Here is a 22,878-nt window from a genome sequence, read left to right as displayed (position 1 = left end):
TGGCTTCAGGACAACTCTGTGAATGTCCTTGAGTGGCCCAGCCAGAGCCCAGACTTGAATCCGATTGAACATCTCTGGAGAGATCTGAAAATGGCTGTGCACCGACGCTTCCCATCCAACCTGATGGAGCTTGAGAGGTGCTGCAAAGAGGAATGGGTGAAACTGCCCAAAGATAGGTGTGCCAAGCTTGTGGCATCATATTATAAAAGACTTGAGGCTGTAATTGCTGCCAAAGGTGCATCAACAAAGTATTGAGCAAAGGCTGTGAATACTTATGTACATGTGATTTCTCAGGTTTTTTATTTTTAATAAATTTGCAAAAATCTCAAAAAAACTTTTTTCACGTTGTCATTATGGGGTGTTGTGTGTAGAATTTTGAGGAAAAAAATGAATTTAATCCATTTTGGTATAAGGCTGCAACATAACAAAATGTGGAAAAAGTGAAGCGATGTGAATACTTTCCGGATGCACTGTATGTATATCATCTATATATTAATTAAAAAACATTACCAATACCAGCTCAAAATGTTTCCAAAACAAATCAAAGATACCTGCTTACCGAGTCACAAGCTTCATTCTAAGTTTAAAAAACCCAGGAGGAGACAAAACGGGACTGTGACGTTTGTTTCCACAAGGTCAAGAATGAACCTTCAAGACTTCTTCCTGTGCCTCCTCAGTTTAGTTCTCTGTATGCAATTATTCTATCTCACACTTCCTCACACTGCCAACAGTAAAATCATTACTTTAAGGAAACACAATCATACAGGTATCTTAACTCTCAGCTGCGATCCCCAATAGCAAATTAAAGCTCAAAAAAAGCATGAAAATCTGCCATAAAAGTTGTAAACACTGTTAACATTTCCACTGGACATTATAACTGTGCCACAGCTATGTCAAAACTGAATTGTGAAATGTGTGTGATGGACATTAGAGGTTATTCACTGCTGCGAGGGAGCATGTGGCTGTGGTATATTGGCTGCATGTATCCTTTGTATTTTAACATTTTAACTATGACTTTGACCTGCATCCCAAGGAAGCACGCCTATACAGTCCTCTCACAACCCTGAAACAGTCAAAATAGGGTTAAGGGGGTCTTCAGTCCCACATATTCGTTCTGCCACCTACTGTAGTAATTTTTTTCCAGTCCATAAACCCTAAATCTAGCACCTTTAAAATCACCAGCGTGGACGCCACTCCTGTCTTCAGTGAACCAGTGAGTGAAGTGCCACACTTGCTTCCAATCCCAACCTCTGCAGATAAACTCTTTCAGTTCCTCAAGAATAAACAGGAACCCCCCCATCTTACCACTCTATCAACCGACTGTCCCATATACCAGTCAACCACGGATGGCTCGGACCAGCCTGTTTGTGTGTGTGTGTGTGTGTGTGTGTGCATGTGTGGCAGAAAGCGAATGGAAGTCGTCTCCGGCAAGATGAGCTCCAGTGATTACAGGCTGAGACAGTTTTCTAATTATTCTGTCAAACATCAATCCTGTGGGCTGATGCAGGCCGTCCTGTGGCCTGATGGACAATGTAATCACTGCTAGAATCCCCTCCCACCCCCACTCCTCCACCAATTTTACCGCTCTCTACACCCGTTTCCTCCCTCTCTCCTCACCCTCTGCACTCTCTCTCATTTTCCTTTCTTTATCGCTCTTTTCAACACAGTTCTCTCAGTCACTCCCTCTCTGCCAGTGCTCCTCTACTCATCTCCTTTCTCTACACACTGTTTTAGTCATTCCCATGCTTGCCACTATTAAAAAGAAAAAAAGAAACTCGAAGAATAGGGCTGTTAAAAATGATACAGCCGGTTGTAGGAATAAAGAAACAACAGAAAAAAAAAAGGAAGGAAGGAGGAGAGACAGAGGGACGGAGCAAATTCAAGTCCAGCTGCTGTAGTCTATAGATCAAACTTTACGACTTTTGGAAATGTATGGCAACTATAGAAAAAAAAAAACTCTTAAAAACAGTTTATTGCAACTACCTAAATATGCAAACACAATTTTAACATACTGTTGGGCAGCACCACAATCTTTTTTTTTTTTTAATAAGGAATGGGCTGCGTCTTTGTACAGTTCACAAAAGACCAACAAAGTGTCGAGTCCTTTCGCTACATAAATGATCTAGATGATTGCTTCAAGTAATCTTCAGACAGGCAGCTAGATTGTAGCTCCGTAGTTGTCGAGTGTAAATGACAGACATTTATCAGTTAAACCTTTGGCCACACCACATCAGCATTTTGAATTCATCACCTTAAGATCTGAGTCTGGACCTTCAGGATTGAGAGCTAAGTTAGCTCAATCAATGTAGAAACAAGATACATTGATGATTTTGCTTGATACTGACCACAAATGCAGGCCTACAAAATTTCATTGATAGGAAACAATCACAATGCAATTGGCAATAGCGATATTGGTGTCTGTGCAATTCGATTTTTTTCTCAAATTGTTCAGCCGTATGTTCAGTAAACAACACTATCAGAGAAAGTCTATCCTGTACGTTCAACCAGTGAAGACACTTAAAATATGACCACTCAATATGAGCTCTCACAAGGAGATTGCACTGTTGTCTTCAGATGGCTATAAGGATTTCATTAGCTGAAAGGGCGGACCTTCATACTGCTTGCATGCAGTGGATGACAAATATTTAAATGCATTATTTGGTTGAAGAATCTATAATAAAAGAGTTTAATTACATTATTCAGGTCTTTCTGTAATTGCTATCAGTTTTGTCCTACATTTTGTCAACTATCCAAATCATCAAATGAAAAACAGACATCCTTGAACTCTTGTGTCAACAGAATGTCAAAGACTTTTTCAAACCAACACCAGGCCAGGTGTTGGTGTGAAAACTAAAAATACCAACATGTTGTAGAACTGCAATTTGTCAGTTACTTGCTGTTCTCAGTCAAATCCCATATCTCTCCACTCCAACATACTGTATAAGCCATAAGTACGGGAACTGATTCCCCCCTGTTAAGGGTAGGTGGACACCACATGGACACACATGGACTTGCCTGGCCACATCCTACAGTTTAGCTAAAAGAAACCTGTGCTGGCATGGCAGTCAGAGTACATAAGCTGGTGTGCCTTAGGCTGAAAGTTTACTGTTCCCTCTTGATTAAATCAAACCATATCAAAAGGGACAGTGAGCAGTAGATGTTACAAAATTGGACTGAATTGGGGATCAAAATGGAAACTTGAACTTCAACATCCACCTGGACCCATTATGAATCCATTATGGTGAAAGAACGTTTTTACAATGGGTGCATTAGTCCAAATTTTGATTGTCACAAGTCTCAGGCAGCTATTTGCCTTAATCCAAAATTTACTGATAATTCAGAGTACTGATGTTGTGTGTTATAGTGCTTAAAATAAATCTGAGAGAAAAAGGCCTCTGAGGTTGTTGTCTTGGCAACCAAACCTCTATGAAACAAATGTCATATCACCCATAACCACCCTAGAATGACAAGGAATAAAAGGAAATGACAGGGACATGATAGAAATTCTGTACAAATGTAGAAAGTATTAAGAAGGTGTGAATGTTCTCTCAACTTGGGCCAAAACATTTTAGCATATGAAGCAAAGAAAGGTGTATCTGTAGCTTGAACAGAATGGCACAATTTCTTTTCCTTTTGTTTTGGTTGACATAATTCTCTATCTGCAATTTTCTAGTATTCAATGTAACCTGTACGTTTTCATTGTGTTGAAAAATTAGGATTTTGTAAATATGTAAATTTTTCAAAAATTCTACAAACTACTTCTGCTGCATAACTTTCTTTTCCTTCCTTTAGAGTGCTTCTCAGTTTTCCTCATTGCAAATCTCTTGTCCATCTGTGTCCTCCTCTGGCAGTAGCAGATATCGACTGCGATAATAGTGTAGGAGAGCCGTGTTCTACATTGCCTTTGCTGCTTGGCGAACAAGGCAGACTGCTGCACCGGCAGACAGTCATGTCAGCTTGAACAGCGGACTAGGGACTGAACTGGATCACACAATCTGATACCAAATAATTCCCACCGGCTGTCACTTATCAGGAATGATCTGGATAAGGGAAATGTGAGGTGATACATAACGGTTGAGCATAGATAATGTATAATATAACATATATATTAATAATAAGTATTAACTAACCCTAAATCCTTGCACATTTAGGAATGTTTAAATACATAGACGGTTGTATACAGACAGTTGATATAAGGTATGTCGTGTTTGTTTTCAAAATTCAAGACAATATGTGTCTGCTTCAATGTATGTGGGTACGCTGTGAGTGCTTCGTCTTCACACAGATACACTGCTTTCTATCCTGACCCTGAGCATAGAAACAAAATGACAGAGGCGATTTCTCTGGAGATACGGTGAGGCTCAACGCTTGTTTCATGTGAGCCTCAACGTCTTTCCATTACGCTCGATAATAAAGAAGTGTGTGGATCAGACAAGAGGCTCGTATCAAATCAGGCCTGGAAAAGCCAATTACACTGACAATAATCTCTCGCTGTACTGCTGCCGGCATGTCTCGCCATACAAAGCAACAAATACCTGAACCACGACGAGCGAGGAGGAGGGGCACCGAGGAGAGACAGGACATTTAAACAGACAAAGTATATTTGTGAATGCTTGCATTAGGCTACACAGTTGGTGGAAAAGAAGCCACATTTTAGGAGACAGCGTCTTTGGGATTTTGTTGGACAAAGACGTTAAAACACTGGATGAAGCAAAGCACTACTGCTGCCCTTGCAAGTGTCATACTGAAGGGTGCTGTGGAGGTGGATGGCAAAGAGGAGCTGGTGGACAGGAGCTGGTGTCTCAACCCATGACCCTACCCAAACCCCAGGGGGCTGCAACAAGAGAGAGGGCAGAAGGGCTGTTGGATTTGAGAGCTGGGTCTGACTAAAATCAGAAGGTTAATGTGAGTCCTTTGGAGCCTAGAGGGCCCTGTTCGAACAAAGACAAGCTTCAGGAGCCTGGGCCCAAGCATATAATCTACAGACAGGAATAATCAAACAACTGCATGCATACACTGATACTAAGTGGTGCAGGTTAAATATGCTCACATGAATCCTAATCTTAAAATGAGCCATCTATCCTCATTGTTGTTTGGAAAATAGTATCAATGCTCACTTGAATCTCTACTCAAGTAATGTCCTCCATTACTGACCCCATGATATGCAATATTTGAATCAGTTTAAGACTAATTTCCAAGTTAAAGTTAAGGTCCAAGTAAAATAAATGGGGCATCTGCAGTCCTGTAATAAAAGCGTGAGGACTTTAATCCTCTTCCAGTGAAAACTACATCAAAAACATTTATATTATTTGTCTAGGCATGGTAACAATAAAGTTATGTCCGTGCTGTAAGCAGTAATACATTTCCACAGTAAAAGAAAATAGTGCAGGTTTTGCAAATAGTAGCCTATTAGCATGATGGCAGCATTTAGCTGCAGTTTTCTATCCCTCTTTTGTGAGTGTCATCTCTTACCAATAAGGTTGGGCAAGTCTACTATTTTCAGACTGAAGGGGCACTCCACCGATTTTACACATAGTAAGTTCAGTGGATTTAGTTGTAGGATCCAGCGTTTGTGGAGCTTGACCTATACCAGGGACCAAAAGGCAGTATTTCTCGGCCTCCTCTTCAATTCTTCAATTTTGACAATTCTTTGTTGTCAGTTATCCAACTTTACAATACTAAAATCGCTGGAGCACCCCTTTACAAGGACGTTGCAGGTGCATCAACTTTTATTAATTATCCTTTCAATCCTCAACAGCCACTATGATCCGAAAAAAAGCATCTGTTAATAGACATAGGTATTACTGCATAAGCACTGTTCTACATGTGCCTCATGAAATCATCAAGCTTTACAGTGACTCATGCTGCAGTTAATGAGTTGAGATGCGCTTTGACCACCTCCAGTCAAGGAGGGAAAGAAAAAAATACACTTTCAAGGGTTTTAGCACATTGTTAGTTTGTTGGCTTTATCCTGCTAATTAATTTACAGCAACATTCAACAGCTTTCATTGCAATTAACCTGTGTTTCAATGATGCAGGCTTAACCTCGACAAGCGACTTCAAAAATATCTCCCACATTAATAGCCCTAGAGGACAGGAAAGGGCACAGTGTTTGTGGTGTCAGTACATGGCTCAGAGAGCACGAATGATCTCATCAAATGGGGTGTTTGAATGGCCTCACATAATCCCCCAGCATGTGCACACATAAGCGCCAGGGGAGCATGAAATGAGGGAGGTCTAACAGTCACACTTCTGCCGCAATGTCTCTCAGCACTGGACATGGCTGTCTGTGATGGTGACACTCCCTCAAGTCTTGGAACAAGGACAGATGGAGAGATGGTGAACTGGAATGGTGGCAAAGGGTGGAGCAATGACAGCAGATGGTTTGGATGGAAAGATCCTGCGTTTATAATAGAGAGTAGAGTAGAAAAGCAGTTTGTAAGGATAATACTGGCTAGCAACAGCATGCCACATTTAATATGAGGCATTAATGTGGGTTGCTGATCCGTGGCTATGTTGAAACCATGTGTGAAGTGTAAACACAGCAGAGCCGCCGCTCTCGTGGCATGATATTTATAGCGGGAGAGAATCGTGGGCTACTGATACTGCCAAGACAATGTTTTAAGTTAATTTTAATTTATTCTCTGGATGTCTCTTGGTTAGCAGTGGGATGTGAAATACATGCAAATGGATGCAATGTCCATTATGCAGTGTTCTACCAAGGACCTGCCTCACTGCAGCAAGTAAAAAAGTGGAGTCACATGAAACCCAGAGTGATAATCACTACTGCAGATTCAGACCTCCTAAACTGTGCAGCAGAAGATACATTTTCTCTATCATCAGGTGAAGAGGAAGAACCATCAAGTAGCTCCTATAGGAGGCACATGAGAATAAATGAAGCCCTTCTTTGCTATGCCCTTCCTCCGAGTGCTCGACTTCACAAGGTCGCTCAATCACACGCAGCTCCCCTCCCTGTGGCATCCAAAGGCCCTATCTGATCGCTGGCTGGCTCCCCCTGGCCCCATGGTGTGAACCAGGTGCTGCGATGACAAAACGCTCCTGGCAGCAATAAGAGAACAGAGAGAGCAGAGCTCAATTAGCCCAAGCTCCAATCCCAGATCCTCTATTGATTTCCCACGGATGAGGAATGGCAGACAGGAGAAAGCTCAATCAGACATGCCCATGGGACCTGTCTGTGTGTGTGTGTGTGTGTGTGTGTGTGTGTGTGTGTGTGTGTGTGTGTGAGAGTGTGTGTGAGAGTGAGAGAGTGAGAGAGTGAGAGAGTGAGAGAGAGAGAGAGAGCAAGAATCAACAGGGGACGAATTGGTGCCAAGACAAGGTGCTAGGATGAGGTGAATACATTAGCAATCCATAGTCTTTATGCATACAAGATGGCTAAGTAATAGTGTTGTCTACTGAGGGCGCAGTGGAAAATGACACAAGTCTTTAAAAGCATGCTGTGCTGTCCTAACCCAGATGAAATGGAGAAGGGGACAGACAAGGCATTAGTTCCCTGACGGGCAAATCAATCTGACAAGTCATCAGCTCCATGGTGCATCTCTGGACGATTCCTTCACTTCCTCAAATTAACCTTCACAAGAGGAATGAGGGGGAGAATGTATGGAGTCAACCCCATTTGTCCTTCACTTATGGCTTGAGCCTTCCTCCTTTAGCTGCAAAGTGTACATTTTTGCCCAAATTCATGATGCGTGTATGCATTTGTTATTTGGTCCATGACAGTGTACGAATGTGTCAGGACGATGCATGTTCAGAGTTTGGGTTCAAGAGTTTAGGCCATGGGGAATGTGTGCATGCATGTCAGTGTGAGAGAGAGAGCAGCGGCACCTGTGTGAAATATAATGAGCGAGGGCTGTTGTCCCTTCACATGTGATTGCCCCGTCTCAATATACAGCCATTCGAGTTAGAGGTATGTAACTCTGGCCACGCCCAAAGGGGCCCATGGAATTGGAAATATAAATGGATTAAAATGCAAAGAATATATGCATCTCAATCTTACACACATGCATGACTCTGCAGCCGAATCATTCTTGCTCGCCCACTCGTGCGCTCTGTGTGTCTCTCTCTTTATCTCAAGCTTTTTAGACGCCAGAAGTCAGGTCGTTCGTTAGAAATAGCTAAATGTTGTTAAAAAATAAAATAAAATAACAACATCAAATGAAATTCCCATCCCTATTAGAAACACCTGCTAACTGAGCCAGGAGTGAGCCTCGGAGCAGCGTTGCCCAGATTCATTTAGATCAACTGAAAGGGTAATCAGTCTTCCAGGAGAACTTGCCTATGGCACATTATTGAATAAATACAATATGTTTAAGGTTAAAATAACTATTTTGCATGCTTATATGCTACTGAAATATATTTTACATGTACAGTGCAGTCAAAAGTTTGAGTAAACATGCCTAATCATTGAAACAATAACATCAAAGAGTCAGTACACAATATACAAACCAAAAGCATCATCGCAACTTTCTCTAAATAGCTCCACATGACCAGCCATTACATTAGTAACTGCCTCACTTGGCATGTCTTTCCAGCTCTTATGCAGCCATTTCCAAAGATGTGTGCACTTATAGGTGGATTTGATTCGACTCTCCTCTCTTCTGTGGGGTTGAGCTCTGAAGGTCATGTTAAGTCAGTTTGAGCTGTCCTTCCACATTCACTCTTTTACCAGCAGGTGTTTTTACAGGTTTGAGGTGTGTTTTTTCCCGTTTGTTATCTTGCTTAAGAACTGAAATTCTCAGCTGGCCAAAATCCTGGTGGCAAGGCACGCTAATGAGGTTGTCCCATAGCAGACTTATTTTTTGAGATCGCTGTGACCCTGGTTAAGTTCATAAACTCTATCACCACTAAATCAAAAAAAAAGGTTGATTGTGACATATGGCAGCAAGGAAGAGGAACAGACAGCAAGTGTGTCTTCAAGAGTCACAAGTAAAGAGTGGATGGCATTATTACATAGAGAAAGGCAAGAGGAATGAATTAAGTGGGCATTCATTTGCTTATATGTTCATATAAGTGGAGTAATTAAATGAAAGTGAGCGGTGAGTATATGCTATATATACTGTACACAGTGAGAACAGATATCAGAAGACATCTATAATTCCATCATATCACCATTATAGTACAAATACACTTGATATTTGAAAGAATAGAAAGCCACACCAGCGCCAACACTTGCTGTGACATGAAACAGAAGTCTACCAACTCCAACATTACAACTGTACAAATGTTTTATTTCCTTTAATACCAAAACAAACTTCACGTACCATCAACACAGTCTGTGGATATTTTTCATTACCTGCTGTTATTTGTATCTACAGTACAAAAAGCTTGTTTAAATTTTCTTTCGAGACTACAATCTAAACCACTCAACACTTCAACACAGCAGACATGCACTTGCCTTCACTTTAAAGTATAATCACTTAGTTCCGCAGTCCCAAAAGGCTTGTTCATACAATATGTGGTAAACAAAACACATCTAAATCGAAAACTATTGCTTCCTGTCAACTGGCCTCATGTTGGGGAAAAAGTCCACGACAACTGCTGGCCCATCTGATACGTGTTCATGGAACAAAGGGGTTGCGCAATTGAGTTATGAACTATCTTGGAGACTTTCAAAGGACAACCTTGGAACCTATAGTTATACACATATACACTACACTATAAGCTATATGCTCAAGTGGAAAGAAACCCCCCACACATTAATATATTGAGCTGAGAGTGTGTCAATGTGTATGTGCCCGCCAATTACATTGCATCAGGCTCGTGGTGAATACATTTCAAGGACTAACACAGGGTCAGTGCACTCTGGGTTCAGCCTATAACATAAGCTTTCCACACTGGTGTAGTGATTTTAAATGTACTCGAGCAGAAGAGGTCCCATGATAGACAAAAACCCTAACCCTATATCTGTCACTGAAGCAGGATTTTAATGCACTGTAAGCAAATCTGCAGGAAAACCATTACATGAGGCAGAGCCTTTCTCTTATAACGGTAAACCAATACAATGACCTGCACAGCATATAACTGAAAAAATACATACATCACCCGGGAGCCACTTCTCCCTTGCAGCACACAACCCCCCCACGCTGTCTGCCTGTTACAAGCAATGTTCACTCTGTGGCCTGGCCTCAATATGGCAGCCCCACTGTGCTGGCTGGACTAAGTACTCGTCCCTCCATGGCCGGCCACCTATTTAGTACTTGTGTAATATTCTGCGCGCTGGGAATGAACTCCATTACCGTGCTAGCTTGTTTTCTCCTCTCTCTCTCCTTTTCTCAGCGGCTTTGCATCGCTTTCGTTTGTAACACAGGGAACCAGCATCTCCCACAGGCCCTCAGCTTCAGGCGGAAAGGTGATTTCTTTCCGTCTAAAATAACACACCATGGGGCTCACACATCGCAGGCGACTCTTGTGATTAAAAGTTGTTGGGGTCCCTGGAGGGCTGCATGTATGACGACATTACAAGTGCATATTTGCACCTATTTGCGTTTCTGCACAGTGCCTGAATGAGCTGTGAGATTTCCATTACTACCATGTGCTCTAACACCCTAAGGACACAGCCATGTAAAATAGGGCTCCTTTTCCTTCTTTCCTGTGTAGCCTTAAGACAGGATGGTGCACTTTTCACAACGCATTTCTCTGGTTCACCTGGCTTGGACCGGAGCCACTGCCTTTTTGTGACACCATACATGTTGAAGCACATTAGACATGGGCTCAGACATCTCCATATGGGGATGAGAAAGGCAGTGCCCGGGCTCCTGCAGGATTTAGCTAGCAGGCATGAAACTGAGGGGAGCTGCTCACATTGAGTTTAACAGGATTTAGATAGATGAAAGGGTACAGGGAAGAAAAGAGAGATACAAAGAAGCAGAGAGACTGAGAGAAAGAACAAGCTGAAATGGAGGGGAGAGGAAGGTACCAGAAGAGGAAATGGTGAGATGACTGACCGGCAGGAAGGAAGACACACTGGGGCACAGCTATAAATGTCCAGGTGTGTATCACCACATAAGTAGTGCTGAATAATACCAATAAATACACTTTCACAGAAGACAGTGAAAGGTCGAAATAGTGGTGTGTCCCCTGTAGAGGGGGAGATGGGACTTGGAGCTGGCTGGGCTCAGGAGTGTCACTGTAACAAGAAGGAAAGTGGTTAAACGGGGGACCACAGGTGAGTTACAGCAGTCACTGAGCTGCAAAGAAGGAAAATAGTATGTAGTTTTGCTTGAGGGCAATGGGGGCTGAAACACTGGGGACATGCATAATAATCCCACACAAACAGGAACTAAAACTTACCACACACACACACACACACACACACACACACACACACACACACACACACACACACACACACACACACACACACACACACACACACACACACACAGCCTGAGCCTTCCAAATTGAGATCACACACATGCCAGTGGGAGCTGAAAAGATGTTTCATGATCAACAGCTCGATTATGCAACAACATAAACACATGCATACGAACACACCTCCATATTTGCCCGCGAGGTGGGTCACTAAGCTGAACTAATGCAAATGTGTCAATCTGTGCCTCTTTCACCTCCGAGCGGAGCCTCCTCACTTTGCATGCCTGCTTCGCCTTAAGCAACGCAGCAGCAGCAGAACGGCGAACTACAGCAGCATGCACCAAGCCTACGGGTAACAGCCGAGAAAGAAAGCACGTGCATGCAAGCTGGTAAATGGACTTGACTTTTAAAACTTGCGTTATTATACATAATATTTATTTGCCAGTGTCATTGGAATAGTTTGGATTCTGTGAAAAGGACAGATATTTTATGGTTTGTGAATAGAAACACGGAACAAATCTGTGTTATGATATTTTATCTCAAAATGTGATAACCTTGGAGAAGAAACACTATATAGCATGTGAGTATAGGATTATGTATTTGTACCAAAGATCGGAGACGTACTTTTGAATTTGGAAAAAAAAGGTTACAGCACAATAAAAACAGACACATAACATTTATTTTGAATATTATTTTTATAATGTTATTGTAGTTTTTTTCCATGATAATTAATAGTTTGATATAGTGGTGGCCCTTATACAGACATACACCAACAAGGGTATGTTTTAGAAACATGTCATCATTTACTCTAGCACATAAAAATGACAGAAAACTGCCTTAAGCCCTGAGAACAAAATGGATGTCGAGTTGGACAAAACATCCATCTGCCACTTTCTTTATGGCACTGGCACAAGGCAATAACGAGGTTATTTGGCTGTTGGTATTTGCTGCCTGCTCCTGCTCTGTGCCTACAGGTGATGTGAGGGAAACCTCAATAAATTCAGCCATTCTGTCAACAAACTGTTCTATACGTGGATGAAGAAAGTGAAGCTATTTATTTTAGCATGAAAAATAAATATGTCCCCGCTTAAAAAGCCGGGGGCCGAAAAATTCAAACAAAGCTGAATGGTCTAGTACACCCAGCTGAGCTACATAACGTATCACATATATAACACACACACACACACTGGGCTACACACTGCTTTATGATTCTTTTTTTCTGTCTAAATCATTTCACTTTTTTTTTTTCTCTATGTTGTTCCCACTTCACATACAGTATCCCCATTTCATCTGTTTTCTCTTCCCTACTTTTTCAGAGAATAATAATGTTTAAGGTAATGAATGCTGTAAGGGTAGATACTGGAGAAGCGAGCAAACAAGAAAAAGGAGGCTTTGTCATCTCAGACTCCGTCTCTGCTATTCGGTGCCAGCAGTACACTCACATCACTTCTACTCCTCTCAGCACAATGAGCCTGAGACATCAAAGCGGACACTGAGAGCGAAAGAGACGGGAGGGAGAGAGACAAAAGAGGAAGAGGAAGAAACACTGAAAGAAAAGACAGACACCAAAATACCTGTTTTTGTGGAAATGTATGGAGTCATTACAGCAGGATATTACTGCCTGCCTGGCTGCTGAATGCACGTCTGTCTTTTCTACAACATATGCACCATTATAATCTTCCCAGTCCAAAGTCAGAGTGATCTCTAATGAAAAGCTCATATTCATGTATCCAGCATAACATTAATGGCCTTTCCTTACAGCTGCTATCAAACTCATTTTATGTACCAGTGGAAATAAGCCTTCTCATAACATACATAGTCAAAGCTATTAGCTGAAGAGAAAAAGAAATGTGGTTTTGAAATGCAAGTAAACCAGCCCATCAGGGACTTCAAATGGTGAAACAATTGTCAACAAAGGGCTGCATATTTGAAGGCCATAAGCACTGATTGCCATGATATTTAAGGCAAAAAAGCAGAACAACGTTCTCTCCATAACTTATTGACACATGGAATCAATAATTTTTGCCTTGTCATATTCACCTAGCCCAGGGCGTGATTTTAATTTAAATTTCTGCTCATATTTTTGAGTTTGGGAGTGGTAATTGGTGAAGAAAAAGAAATAGAAAACTAGATGCAAATGAGTAGCTCTCTCTCGCTCTTATTGTGAAATGATTAACATTCCTTCCACAGATCAGAGCAGGTTTCTCAGTTCCCCTGGTTGAAATGCTAATGGTGCTTCCAACCCAGTTTAATGTCAATCCTATTCCACTTTTTTCCCTGTTAGGGAGGAGCTCCCTGTCTCTATTTCCATACACAGCAGCAGGAGGGACAGACAGCAGGCTTACTCCCCCATCTGGATCTGGGGAATCAGCCCAAGACAGAGAGAGGAGGAGGAACAGGAGGAGGGTGGAGGAGGATCCTCTTGTCCATGCGGGAGTGTGTTTTGGGGGGAGAGCAATGAATGCAGACTTTAAAAACTGATTTTGCCTCTGAAGAATGCCACCTCATTTTAAAAGGGTTCAATAATAATAGATGATGGCCCCATACCAGGAGAGAGTGGGAAGTCTTTATAGTTTTCTCTCTCACCTATTGATCGCATTTCTTTTTTATCCACCATATTCACTTTTGTTTTCCCCTACAGACCATTGGGTTGAATTCATGTGAGACCAAATACAATTTACACACAGTGGAAATCTGAGTGAGGCAGTGTATCAGTGTTAAGGTTGGTAGGTTTTTAACATTCATCTATAAAAAGGTGCAACGCCGATCTGTTCACTGCTGTGAGATGAATACGAGGCAAAACTCAAAAAAAAAGAAAAGAAAAAAAAAACCCTTTCAAAAGGCTACTCACACTGAGACGTATGTAAAATTACAACTAAGTATTTAGTATTTATTTATGAGTTTTCTAGTGGAGTAATATTGACAGGATATCTATTTTAAGAGCAGACTGTGTGTCACAGTCGATATATCTGTATTCACCGCCTTTCCATTGTTCTGGATGTTTAAATAAAGTAATGTAGCATTATTCTACTTAAGGTGAGAAAAGTAGACAAATGTGAGAGTGTGAGTTGCCACCTCTATAGTAGATTAGTAACCTGCACTGGAAAGCTGCGGTGGATTTTAGAAACTCTCAGATGCGTATGCATCTTTTAAAATGAGTGTGAAACACATTTTTGAAAGCATTTCCTGCCAAGTGAAATCAACATGTGTAAATAAAGGTTTTAAAAAGGGGGGGGCAGAAGACAGAATTGGTAACAAATGCTACAACTGTATTCCATACAACCAAGCCCTGCCAGAGATGCTAACACAGAAGCAACCGCAGATCAGTCCAGGGATGTCGGAGTGACAGCAGCGGGGGAATTAGCGGTGTGATGACTGTCAACACACAATCAGCATCGCGGTATCGTTTCAAGGCTCATGTTGTTTGGTTTGGAGTTATTAGCTTTTTGAATACAGAGCTGAATCACTTGTAAAACACCCCAAGCTGCCACTCATCCTGAGCTACTAGACTTTCTGAGGCATGCTTTCAGCTACATTTATAGGTGCGCATTCATTTTGAGCTGCATATGAACGGCTGTTGTGTGTTAATATGCGTGTGTACATGCGTGGGGATGCATGTGTGATAATGAGTCTTTAAAAGCTGAGTTTTATTGCAGAGTACAGAGCAGCGATTAATCATGCAACTGCAACTGAAAGCGATGGCATATAACCACACAGCCTCCCAGACTCCCTCAGTGAAACATGGACATATGCCAAGGTCCCATTGTTGTCTCAGTGACAAAGCGCTTACTAGATAGACATTTGCTATGACAAGATACATGACTGCAATATCAAAGACAATTCAAAAGGTGGTAAAATACCTTTTTTTTTATTCTGACTTTTACTTAGATATGCAAGAACAAGATATGCTTTAACATAAGGAAACAATTTGGCTTATTTACTCAATTGTTACAATCTTGCGTGGCCAGGGGAAAAAAAGCACACAATCCCTATTTTAACAGTTTGTTCCTACCTTAGGGTCAGCAGTGAGCAGCTTAAAGGCCTCGTACACCTGCCTCTCTTTGACTCCTCCCCCCAGGTCCAGGAAGTTGGCTGGCTTTCCTCCATGCAGGTCGATGATGTCACATGTGGCCATGGCCAAACCGGCTCCATTCACTGTAAAAATGTACTGTCAGTCAATCTATATGCAAAAATGTATACTGAAATACAGAGCGTAACTAAAAATCAGACATATATTTAGCCAAATGGAAGGTGAGATTATGATGTCAGGTGAACTCATTTTATATGCTGAGTGAGTGTTAATGGGACTATAGCCTTATAATGACTTAATGTACAATGTATTAAATGTATTTTTTTTTTTAAGGTATAATGAAGCTAAATCTGAGCATTAAGTCCAGGCTAAAGTCCAGCAACTGAAACAAAAGTCCCTGAGAGGAAAGTGTGATGCCAGCAGCCATGAGTTAATTAAAATAACATTACAGCCGCTGAAGGAAAGACAACATGCACCGTAGGAACACCCACAAAGGAATCCAGCAGTGAATTATCAACCAAAGACGAGCAAATAGCTGAAAAAAATGTCGCACTTAAAAAGTGAATCGGTTGGAAATCTTCTAATCAGGAACATTCAATGCTTGAAGTCGGGCAACACAGAGAAAATTTGATTAAGACTTGACTCTCGACTTCAGAGAAAAGAGCGTCGATTAAAAGAGGCTCTGCCACGCTTTTTTGCGGCCAGTGTCATCATTTAGCCAACTGCCGGAGCGGCTATCCTGCTGTGTTGTGCGGGAGCCAAGTGCACAAAAATGTCTTACCTCATTTGGTTTAGCCAAGCTGAACTTGTGTCCTGGCAAGCTCCCCGACTGAGGTCTCAATAAAAGGGAAATTCGCTTTAACAGCTGTCACTTTGGTGGCTTATAGAGCTCTCAAGGAAGCTGCAGGGCCTTAAAAGCTGTTGTTACTTTAAGAGAGGCTGGGAGCTGGGGATGCAGAATGGGGTGTGTGTGTGCGTGCGTTTGTGTGCGTTTGTGTATGTGTTTCTGAGGGGGGTAGTGCTAACAGACATCTAATGTGTTTATGAGGCTACGGGGTAAGACGTGAGAGCACCTGTTAGTGCTGCTGTACACTGTAAAAGCTTTGATTTATGACAAGAGAGGGGGCCTTTAATGAGAATGCTAACAATCTGGCTCACTGGAGACTTTCTGGGCGGATTATAGCTAATTAGAACGCATTGGTTACGGCAGCATTCCTTCTGGAGTCTTCAGAAAGCTGCTTTTAATGTGGACTGGAGAAGAGCCCAGGCTGCCTTTACTTTGACTAAGTTTTAACTGTGTCCGAGCTCTTCACTTATGTGACTTAAGAGATGCATTAAAGCCTCATGCCGGGAGGGGTTCGCTTATGGGAGAATTCATTTAATGGTTGTTGTTGTGTGTGTGTGTGTGCGAGGATGCTGTGGCGTTTTGTTTCCATACCAAAGCAGGCAATGTTTCCGTCCAGCCCGATATATTTGAGGTCCCACTTGGCTGCCTCCATCTCTGTGGGGTCGCTCTCAGTCATGTCGTCCATGGCAAACACGGCTTTCTGACGGAACTCAGCGTTGTCGTCAAAGTTGATCTTTGCATCAAAGCAAACCACTGGAGGAATGGGGAGATGACAAAGACGGAGTTAGGAATAAAGAGAGCAACAGAGGAAGCACAAAAGTAAGAAAGAGGGAGATGGCAGGCAAGGGAAAAAGGAAGAGAAGGAGGACTTCAGACATAAAAAGCCAGCTAATTATCATTTCTAAAACCTGATATTAATGAACTGAGGGATGTCCCCTCGGCCTACTGGTCTTAATTATTTCAGAGGTTGGCTCACTAAGGGATGGGCTTTTGACACTGCCTCTAAGGGATAGACAATTATAGTAAATGGACATTTTCTTTACACTTCAAAGAGAGTGCATTTCATGAAGCTACCTGGAAAAAAACAAGGTGTAATAAATTAGTCGATGGCCTTTTCGTATACACAACACTTAAATAGTGACTGTAACTTAAAGGAATAGTTGGACATTTGCTTATTTGCTTCCTTGCTGAAACCTAGATTAAAAGATTGATATCAGTCTGACATGTCTAAGGTTGATATGAAGTTAGCACCAGCAGGCAGCTAGCTTAGTTTAGCATAAAGACTGGAAACACCAAGCCCGGCTCTGCCCAAAGGTAACAAAACCAGCCAACCAGCACCTTTAAAGCTCACTAAGGAAAAATCATGTTTGTGTATTTCATGCAAAAACTTAAAACCAACACATTGCAGTTTTACAGGGGGATATGTGCCGACTAACTACTTCTTGGTTGGTTGGGCTCAGTGAGCATCACTGCGCATGGCCAAGATAGTCCAGCACATTACCCCACGTAAACCTGTAACGTTTTCCCACTATTTACATACTTTGTGTTAAGCTAAGCTAACCAGCTGCTGGTGCTAACTTCATATCAACCATACAAATATGAGAGTGGTAAATCAGTGTATTTCCCATAATGTCAAACTATTCATTTAAAGAAATGAAATTCCAGCTAGTTCTCAGCAAGCTGGGATTTGTTTTTAATTTCTCTGAGTGTTGAAGGAATCTGAGTTTAAAGACGACGTATTATGATCACAGATCAAATAAGTCCTTATTCATCTTATTCTGGCCCTCAGTTCACCCTCTGTCTGACACAAGCCGTTTGAGCGCCTGTCTCTTCAAGGCCCGCCTCCCTAAAAGCCCACTTTCTTCTGATTGGCCAGCTCCCTGCAGCCCATGAGGGTCAGGGAGACGCCTCTGAGCCCTGAACGATTACTTTAGCAACAAGTAAAGCCATCTGTCCATCAAGAAACGACCTACTACCGACCTACTTTCCTTCTCAACAGAAAAATCTCTTTCTGTGAGACATACTGAGCAACCTGAGTAGTAGTAAAGAGCAGTCCTGAGCAGAGCAGCCCAATAACTCAGACAGACTGAGCGGGTGGATGAGCGCGTCCCTCTACTTCGTGGGCGTGCTTTTTTTTTTCTTTTTTCTTCTTCTTCGTGGGCGTGCTGTCACTGCTGTGCCCTGGGATGTATTTCGCAATACATCTCACGGAAGTAAGACACGAAAAGCAAAGCGAGCGTTCCGAGCCGTCTGAAGACTGAGCTTTTGGCTCACAGGGATTACTTTTACATACGTTTTCCTCATTATTTGGCAACTTTGGTAACGTTTAATAGAAATACCCAACATTGTAACACTATGTATATGACAGAAAATAAGGAAAGGCATAGTAGGTCCTCTTTAAGTTGAGTCTAAATTGAGAGTAGTTATAAAGGACTGTACACTTATATTCTTGTCTATCCAAAGGACAGCCTGTAAACTCTATTCAAAATATAACTATTACAGTTTTAAGGGAAATTATGGTCCTGTCTGTAAAAACCCTCTGCATCATCTTTTCTAATGAATGGTACATTGCAGGTAAACAGACAGCCAGACAACTCTCATGTAATACTATAGTAAGAAAAGGTAACAAAGTTTAGAAACTTGGGCGATGGCTTTGGGAGTGACAGACGAAGAGGAACATAAACAAAACACATACATAGACAGACGCTACATGCAGCAGGCAGACTCTCTTGGGACTGGGGAGCAGACATGTACTGTGTCCTCCAGGTAAAGCAGCACTCCCGCTACACAATTCCTTTGTTTTTGTTTTGACACATCTATTATTGCAGTCCATCTACAAAATGAATTCAGCTATTACCAAATGAGACAAAAAATACAAATTTTCCACCCTTGAGAAATGTTCCTTTCCAATACACGTCTGTTGAATGCCTGCCGGAAAATAGCTGCACTCCCTTGTGACTTGTGAACAAATCGAACCAAAGAATGAGTTGATTTTAACGTGAAGCTCGTCTACAAAGCCTGCCTCAATCACAGCCACAGTTTCCTACTGCTGGTAGAAAATAGGAAACTCATACCTCTCAGTGAAAATTCACCGTTTGGAGTAATTTTATTCATTAATATTCATAACAAATCATGAAACAAACTTCTCTTGTCAATCTTTGATAAAGCACACTTTGAGCAAGACTCTGCTTTTGAGGAGACTAAATAACATCAAAGAATGGATACATCTTCAGCGTGTTGTAATAAGTCTCGATAGGAGACATCACAGTCAATCTGTGTTCAGCACTACAGACAAGACAATCACTCTTATATCTTTGGGAGAAAACAAAGTTCAGTACAAGTTCAACAAAAGCAGCATTGCAACAGCTAGAATATGCTTCATTACTATGTACAATGTCTTTCTCATCTGAATGATGAGCAGTTGAAATGCTCACCTGATAACCTCCACTTGTGTCATGTTGTGCCAATTTATTGTGTTATGAGACAACAGGGGACGGAAATGTATCATATCTCTGCTTTACGAATTCAAGTGTTTTCATCTATCAGGGAACACTTAAGACAGGGAGAGAGGGAGGAAAACATATGCAAAGACTATAGAAACTGGACTGAAGCAGGCTTTGAGCCTATGAATTGAAGCTATTGTAAATCATTTGACGCATAAGAAGCCTGGTGCCGCCAACAAATTGCAGAATTGCTCCCAAAAAGAGAACACACACTGTTCAGACTTGTACTCAAGCGTTGTATTCAAAGTTAAAGATGTTTTTGAAGACCAAATATAATAAAAATAATCTATGTGTTTTGGATGAATGATGTGGGAAGGTTTAAGTTGACAAATGCCAAGAAAAGGGGAAATTCTGTGATTGTGGTACAATAGAGAGACTGGCACTTGTTGTGTGCCAACTGCCAATTTAGACCTCCATTACTATAACAGTAGTAGCACTATTTTACACAGCCTTTCCAGCATAACTATGATAAACTGAAGAATTCAGTCTCACGGTGACAATTTATATTTGAAGCACTAAGAGTTAAATAAAGACATTATTTATTGCTCGACTACACAATAACTTTAGCCTGAATCTAATTACTTCATGTTCATTTCAATAGAATGAACATGTAATAGGCTAAGCTACACTACCATAAAGGAAGTGAATTGAGGATGATAATTTCCTAACGTTTTAATTTATTTCCTATTCAAAGACACTACATATCTCTCTCCTAACAGAAGCATTCCAGGCTAGTGTACAAAAGTATTTTTGGTTCAGCTCACGGTTAAGTAACAGAATAAGTTAGATTTACAACTACAAGATTTGAAAAAACGGTTCCTTTCGGGCACAAAAAGGTAAGTGAATGGTGTGATAAAACTAACAATTATTGATTTTTGAATAGGGCTTTACGCAAGTATTAGGATTTACTCTTTTTTTAATTCCAAGATACAAAGATCAGAACAGCTAATTTTCCCACAGTTACGTTACATTAAGCAGGCTCAGGGTTTTATAAGCTATCACATGTATTTAAATGTTAACACTGAAATTAAGACCAATTCAAATGCAAGTCATTTCAATGACTTTTAAGGCCTGACATACAATATGTATACAATGTGTAAAATGAATTCATATTCATAGAGTATGCTTGAGTGGTAACTCTTTGACGACCGTGGAGTAAATGAGGGATGTGTCTGTAGCTGCTGCTGTAATTACTAGTTGATGATAAGACTGTGCGCCTTCAGTTAATCATCAACAACTAGGAATCATCAACAAACATCAACATGCTATGAATATGGAAAGCTCCGCTCCCTGAAGCCATTTGGATTTTGATCCAGACAAAGTCACGCTGACAAGAAACTGACGTCAATATGTTGCAATTACACTTCACATTCTTAAATGAATTCAGACCCGAGGAGATAGTGTGCCTGTATCCCACCGTCAGTGAGCAGGAGGAGTCTGCATGTTTGCATGAACATCTATTTAAAGTGTTGAAAATATAGCAGATGTTTAACATGATTTCAGGACAGTTAAGACTGGAAAAACACATACATGCAGGGACATGCACGGACACACATAATGCACACACAAAGACAGACATTTTCTATGATACAAGGTACCTTGTCCTTCGGGAGTCTCTCCGAGAGGATTGACTTCGACTTGAGTGGCGTCGACTTTCAGGAACAGATCATAGAGCTTCTTAATCTGATCTGCCGCCTGTGAGGTCCACATAGGACAGTAATTACCTGATGGTTCGGCTCTGAGCAGCCGGCCCCGCCAAGGCCACTCAGACTCCCACACAGGCTACATAAAACATGGTAAATCACCTTCAACATCACGCTGTCTGAGTTTTACTTTGCATGCATGTGTATGTCTATGAGCTGAAAGGGAATATGTTTTTCACTTTTTTTCCCAAAAGGCGTGACGAGAGGCAAATAGGACATGGATTACACGTCTAATGTGGTTACATACAAATATAACATTATAATGCACGTTTCAGTAGATTCCACCTGGCTGTAGCATCCAAACATGTGCTTTTTTTGTTCATACAGGATCGATATTTACAAACAGCGTATGAGCAAAAGATGCATACAGCCAGTGAATACAGCACAATGCCACAACACTTAAATTACCCCTGTCAAAATCTCCACTTTAAAAGGATCTCAATTGATATCTCTATTGCTGCAACTATTCTTTGGTAATGAAGACAGCTTGACATAGCACTGAAAGACTTATCAATGCACAGTTCCAGACACAGTCCACCAATCTCACTTACTTTTTTTCTGTCACACACACACACACACACACACACACACACACACACACACACAACCAGCATAGGCATGCACACACACTTGCATCTACACAAAGATCCTGACATCCCATAGCTCATTTAAGATAGTAAAAAGTATTTTAGAAGATCTGTAATTACCTCTGAATTAAACAGTCTGATAGCTGACTCACTGCAACCAAAGAAAAGCATACTGCCAATGCAGACACTTAACCAATCACTTTCTATTCCTCTCCTTGCCCGTTTAAAATCAATGCCCATTCAGTATCCTGCAAAAAAAGGATCACACACAAGGGGATGCAACCAAAGCTCAAACATCTGACTCTGAGTATGCTTCTCAGAAGCAGATTCACTTGGCTGATTTATACGTATTCCATGTGTTAAGATACTGAGCTAATCTGATTTCTCATGCCACGGTGCCTGTGGAAAAGAAAACAAATTAGTGATCTGATGCCAAGAGACAACTGGCTTTGAAATGAACTCTATATCTAAGCACACGTACCCATTCTGAATGTGAACACAGGGTGTGCTATTCCTTCTTGGCCTCATTTTAATAGCCAATGCTGCCTGAACAAGATTTGTAAAACTTGAGGGGACGAGAAAAAAGGTTTTGTCTCACTGTCCTCAAAATTATAGGTTGCCCATTGAGATGGGTTTTGTTTCCTACTGCATTCACTCACAAAATCAATGGCACATTCTATCAAATAATGGTACCATTAGCAATGTCAGCTCCCTCAGCCTGGCACAGCGCTGTGCGTCACTGCCAGATATGACAATAGACCACCTGGCAAGTGAGTCTAGTGTAATGATGCTTCCCAACTTGCCTCTGGAAAACTAATAATAGCCAAAGTTTGGTTTGTGTTGTTTGTGAATGAGGGCACGTCTGTCTCTGTACATT

At 41.4% G+C, this 22,878-nt stretch overlaps 1 protein-coding gene across 1 annotated transcript in view; it reads right to left on the bottom strand.

The window, feature by feature from the left end:
- Window positions 1–22,878, bottom strand: part of suclg2 (succinate-CoA ligase GDP-forming subunit beta) — an 84,120-nt gene that overhangs the window by 25,246 nt on the left and 35,996 nt on the right. The window contains 3 exon segments of the mRNA XM_070902370.1: window positions 15,344–15,486; window positions 16,800–16,961; window positions 21,310–21,406. Coding sequence (XP_070758471.1) covers window positions 15,344–15,486; window positions 16,800–16,961; window positions 21,310–21,406 — 402 coding nt within the window.

Source organism: Enoplosus armatus, chromosome 3 (genome assembly GCF_043641665.1).
Source record: "Enoplosus armatus isolate fEnoArm2 chromosome 3, fEnoArm2.hap1, whole genome shotgun sequence".
NCBI lineage: Eukaryota > Metazoa > Chordata > Actinopteri > Centrarchiformes > Enoplosidae > Enoplosus > Enoplosus armatus.
This window is presented reverse-complemented; position numbering and strand designations above follow the sequence as displayed.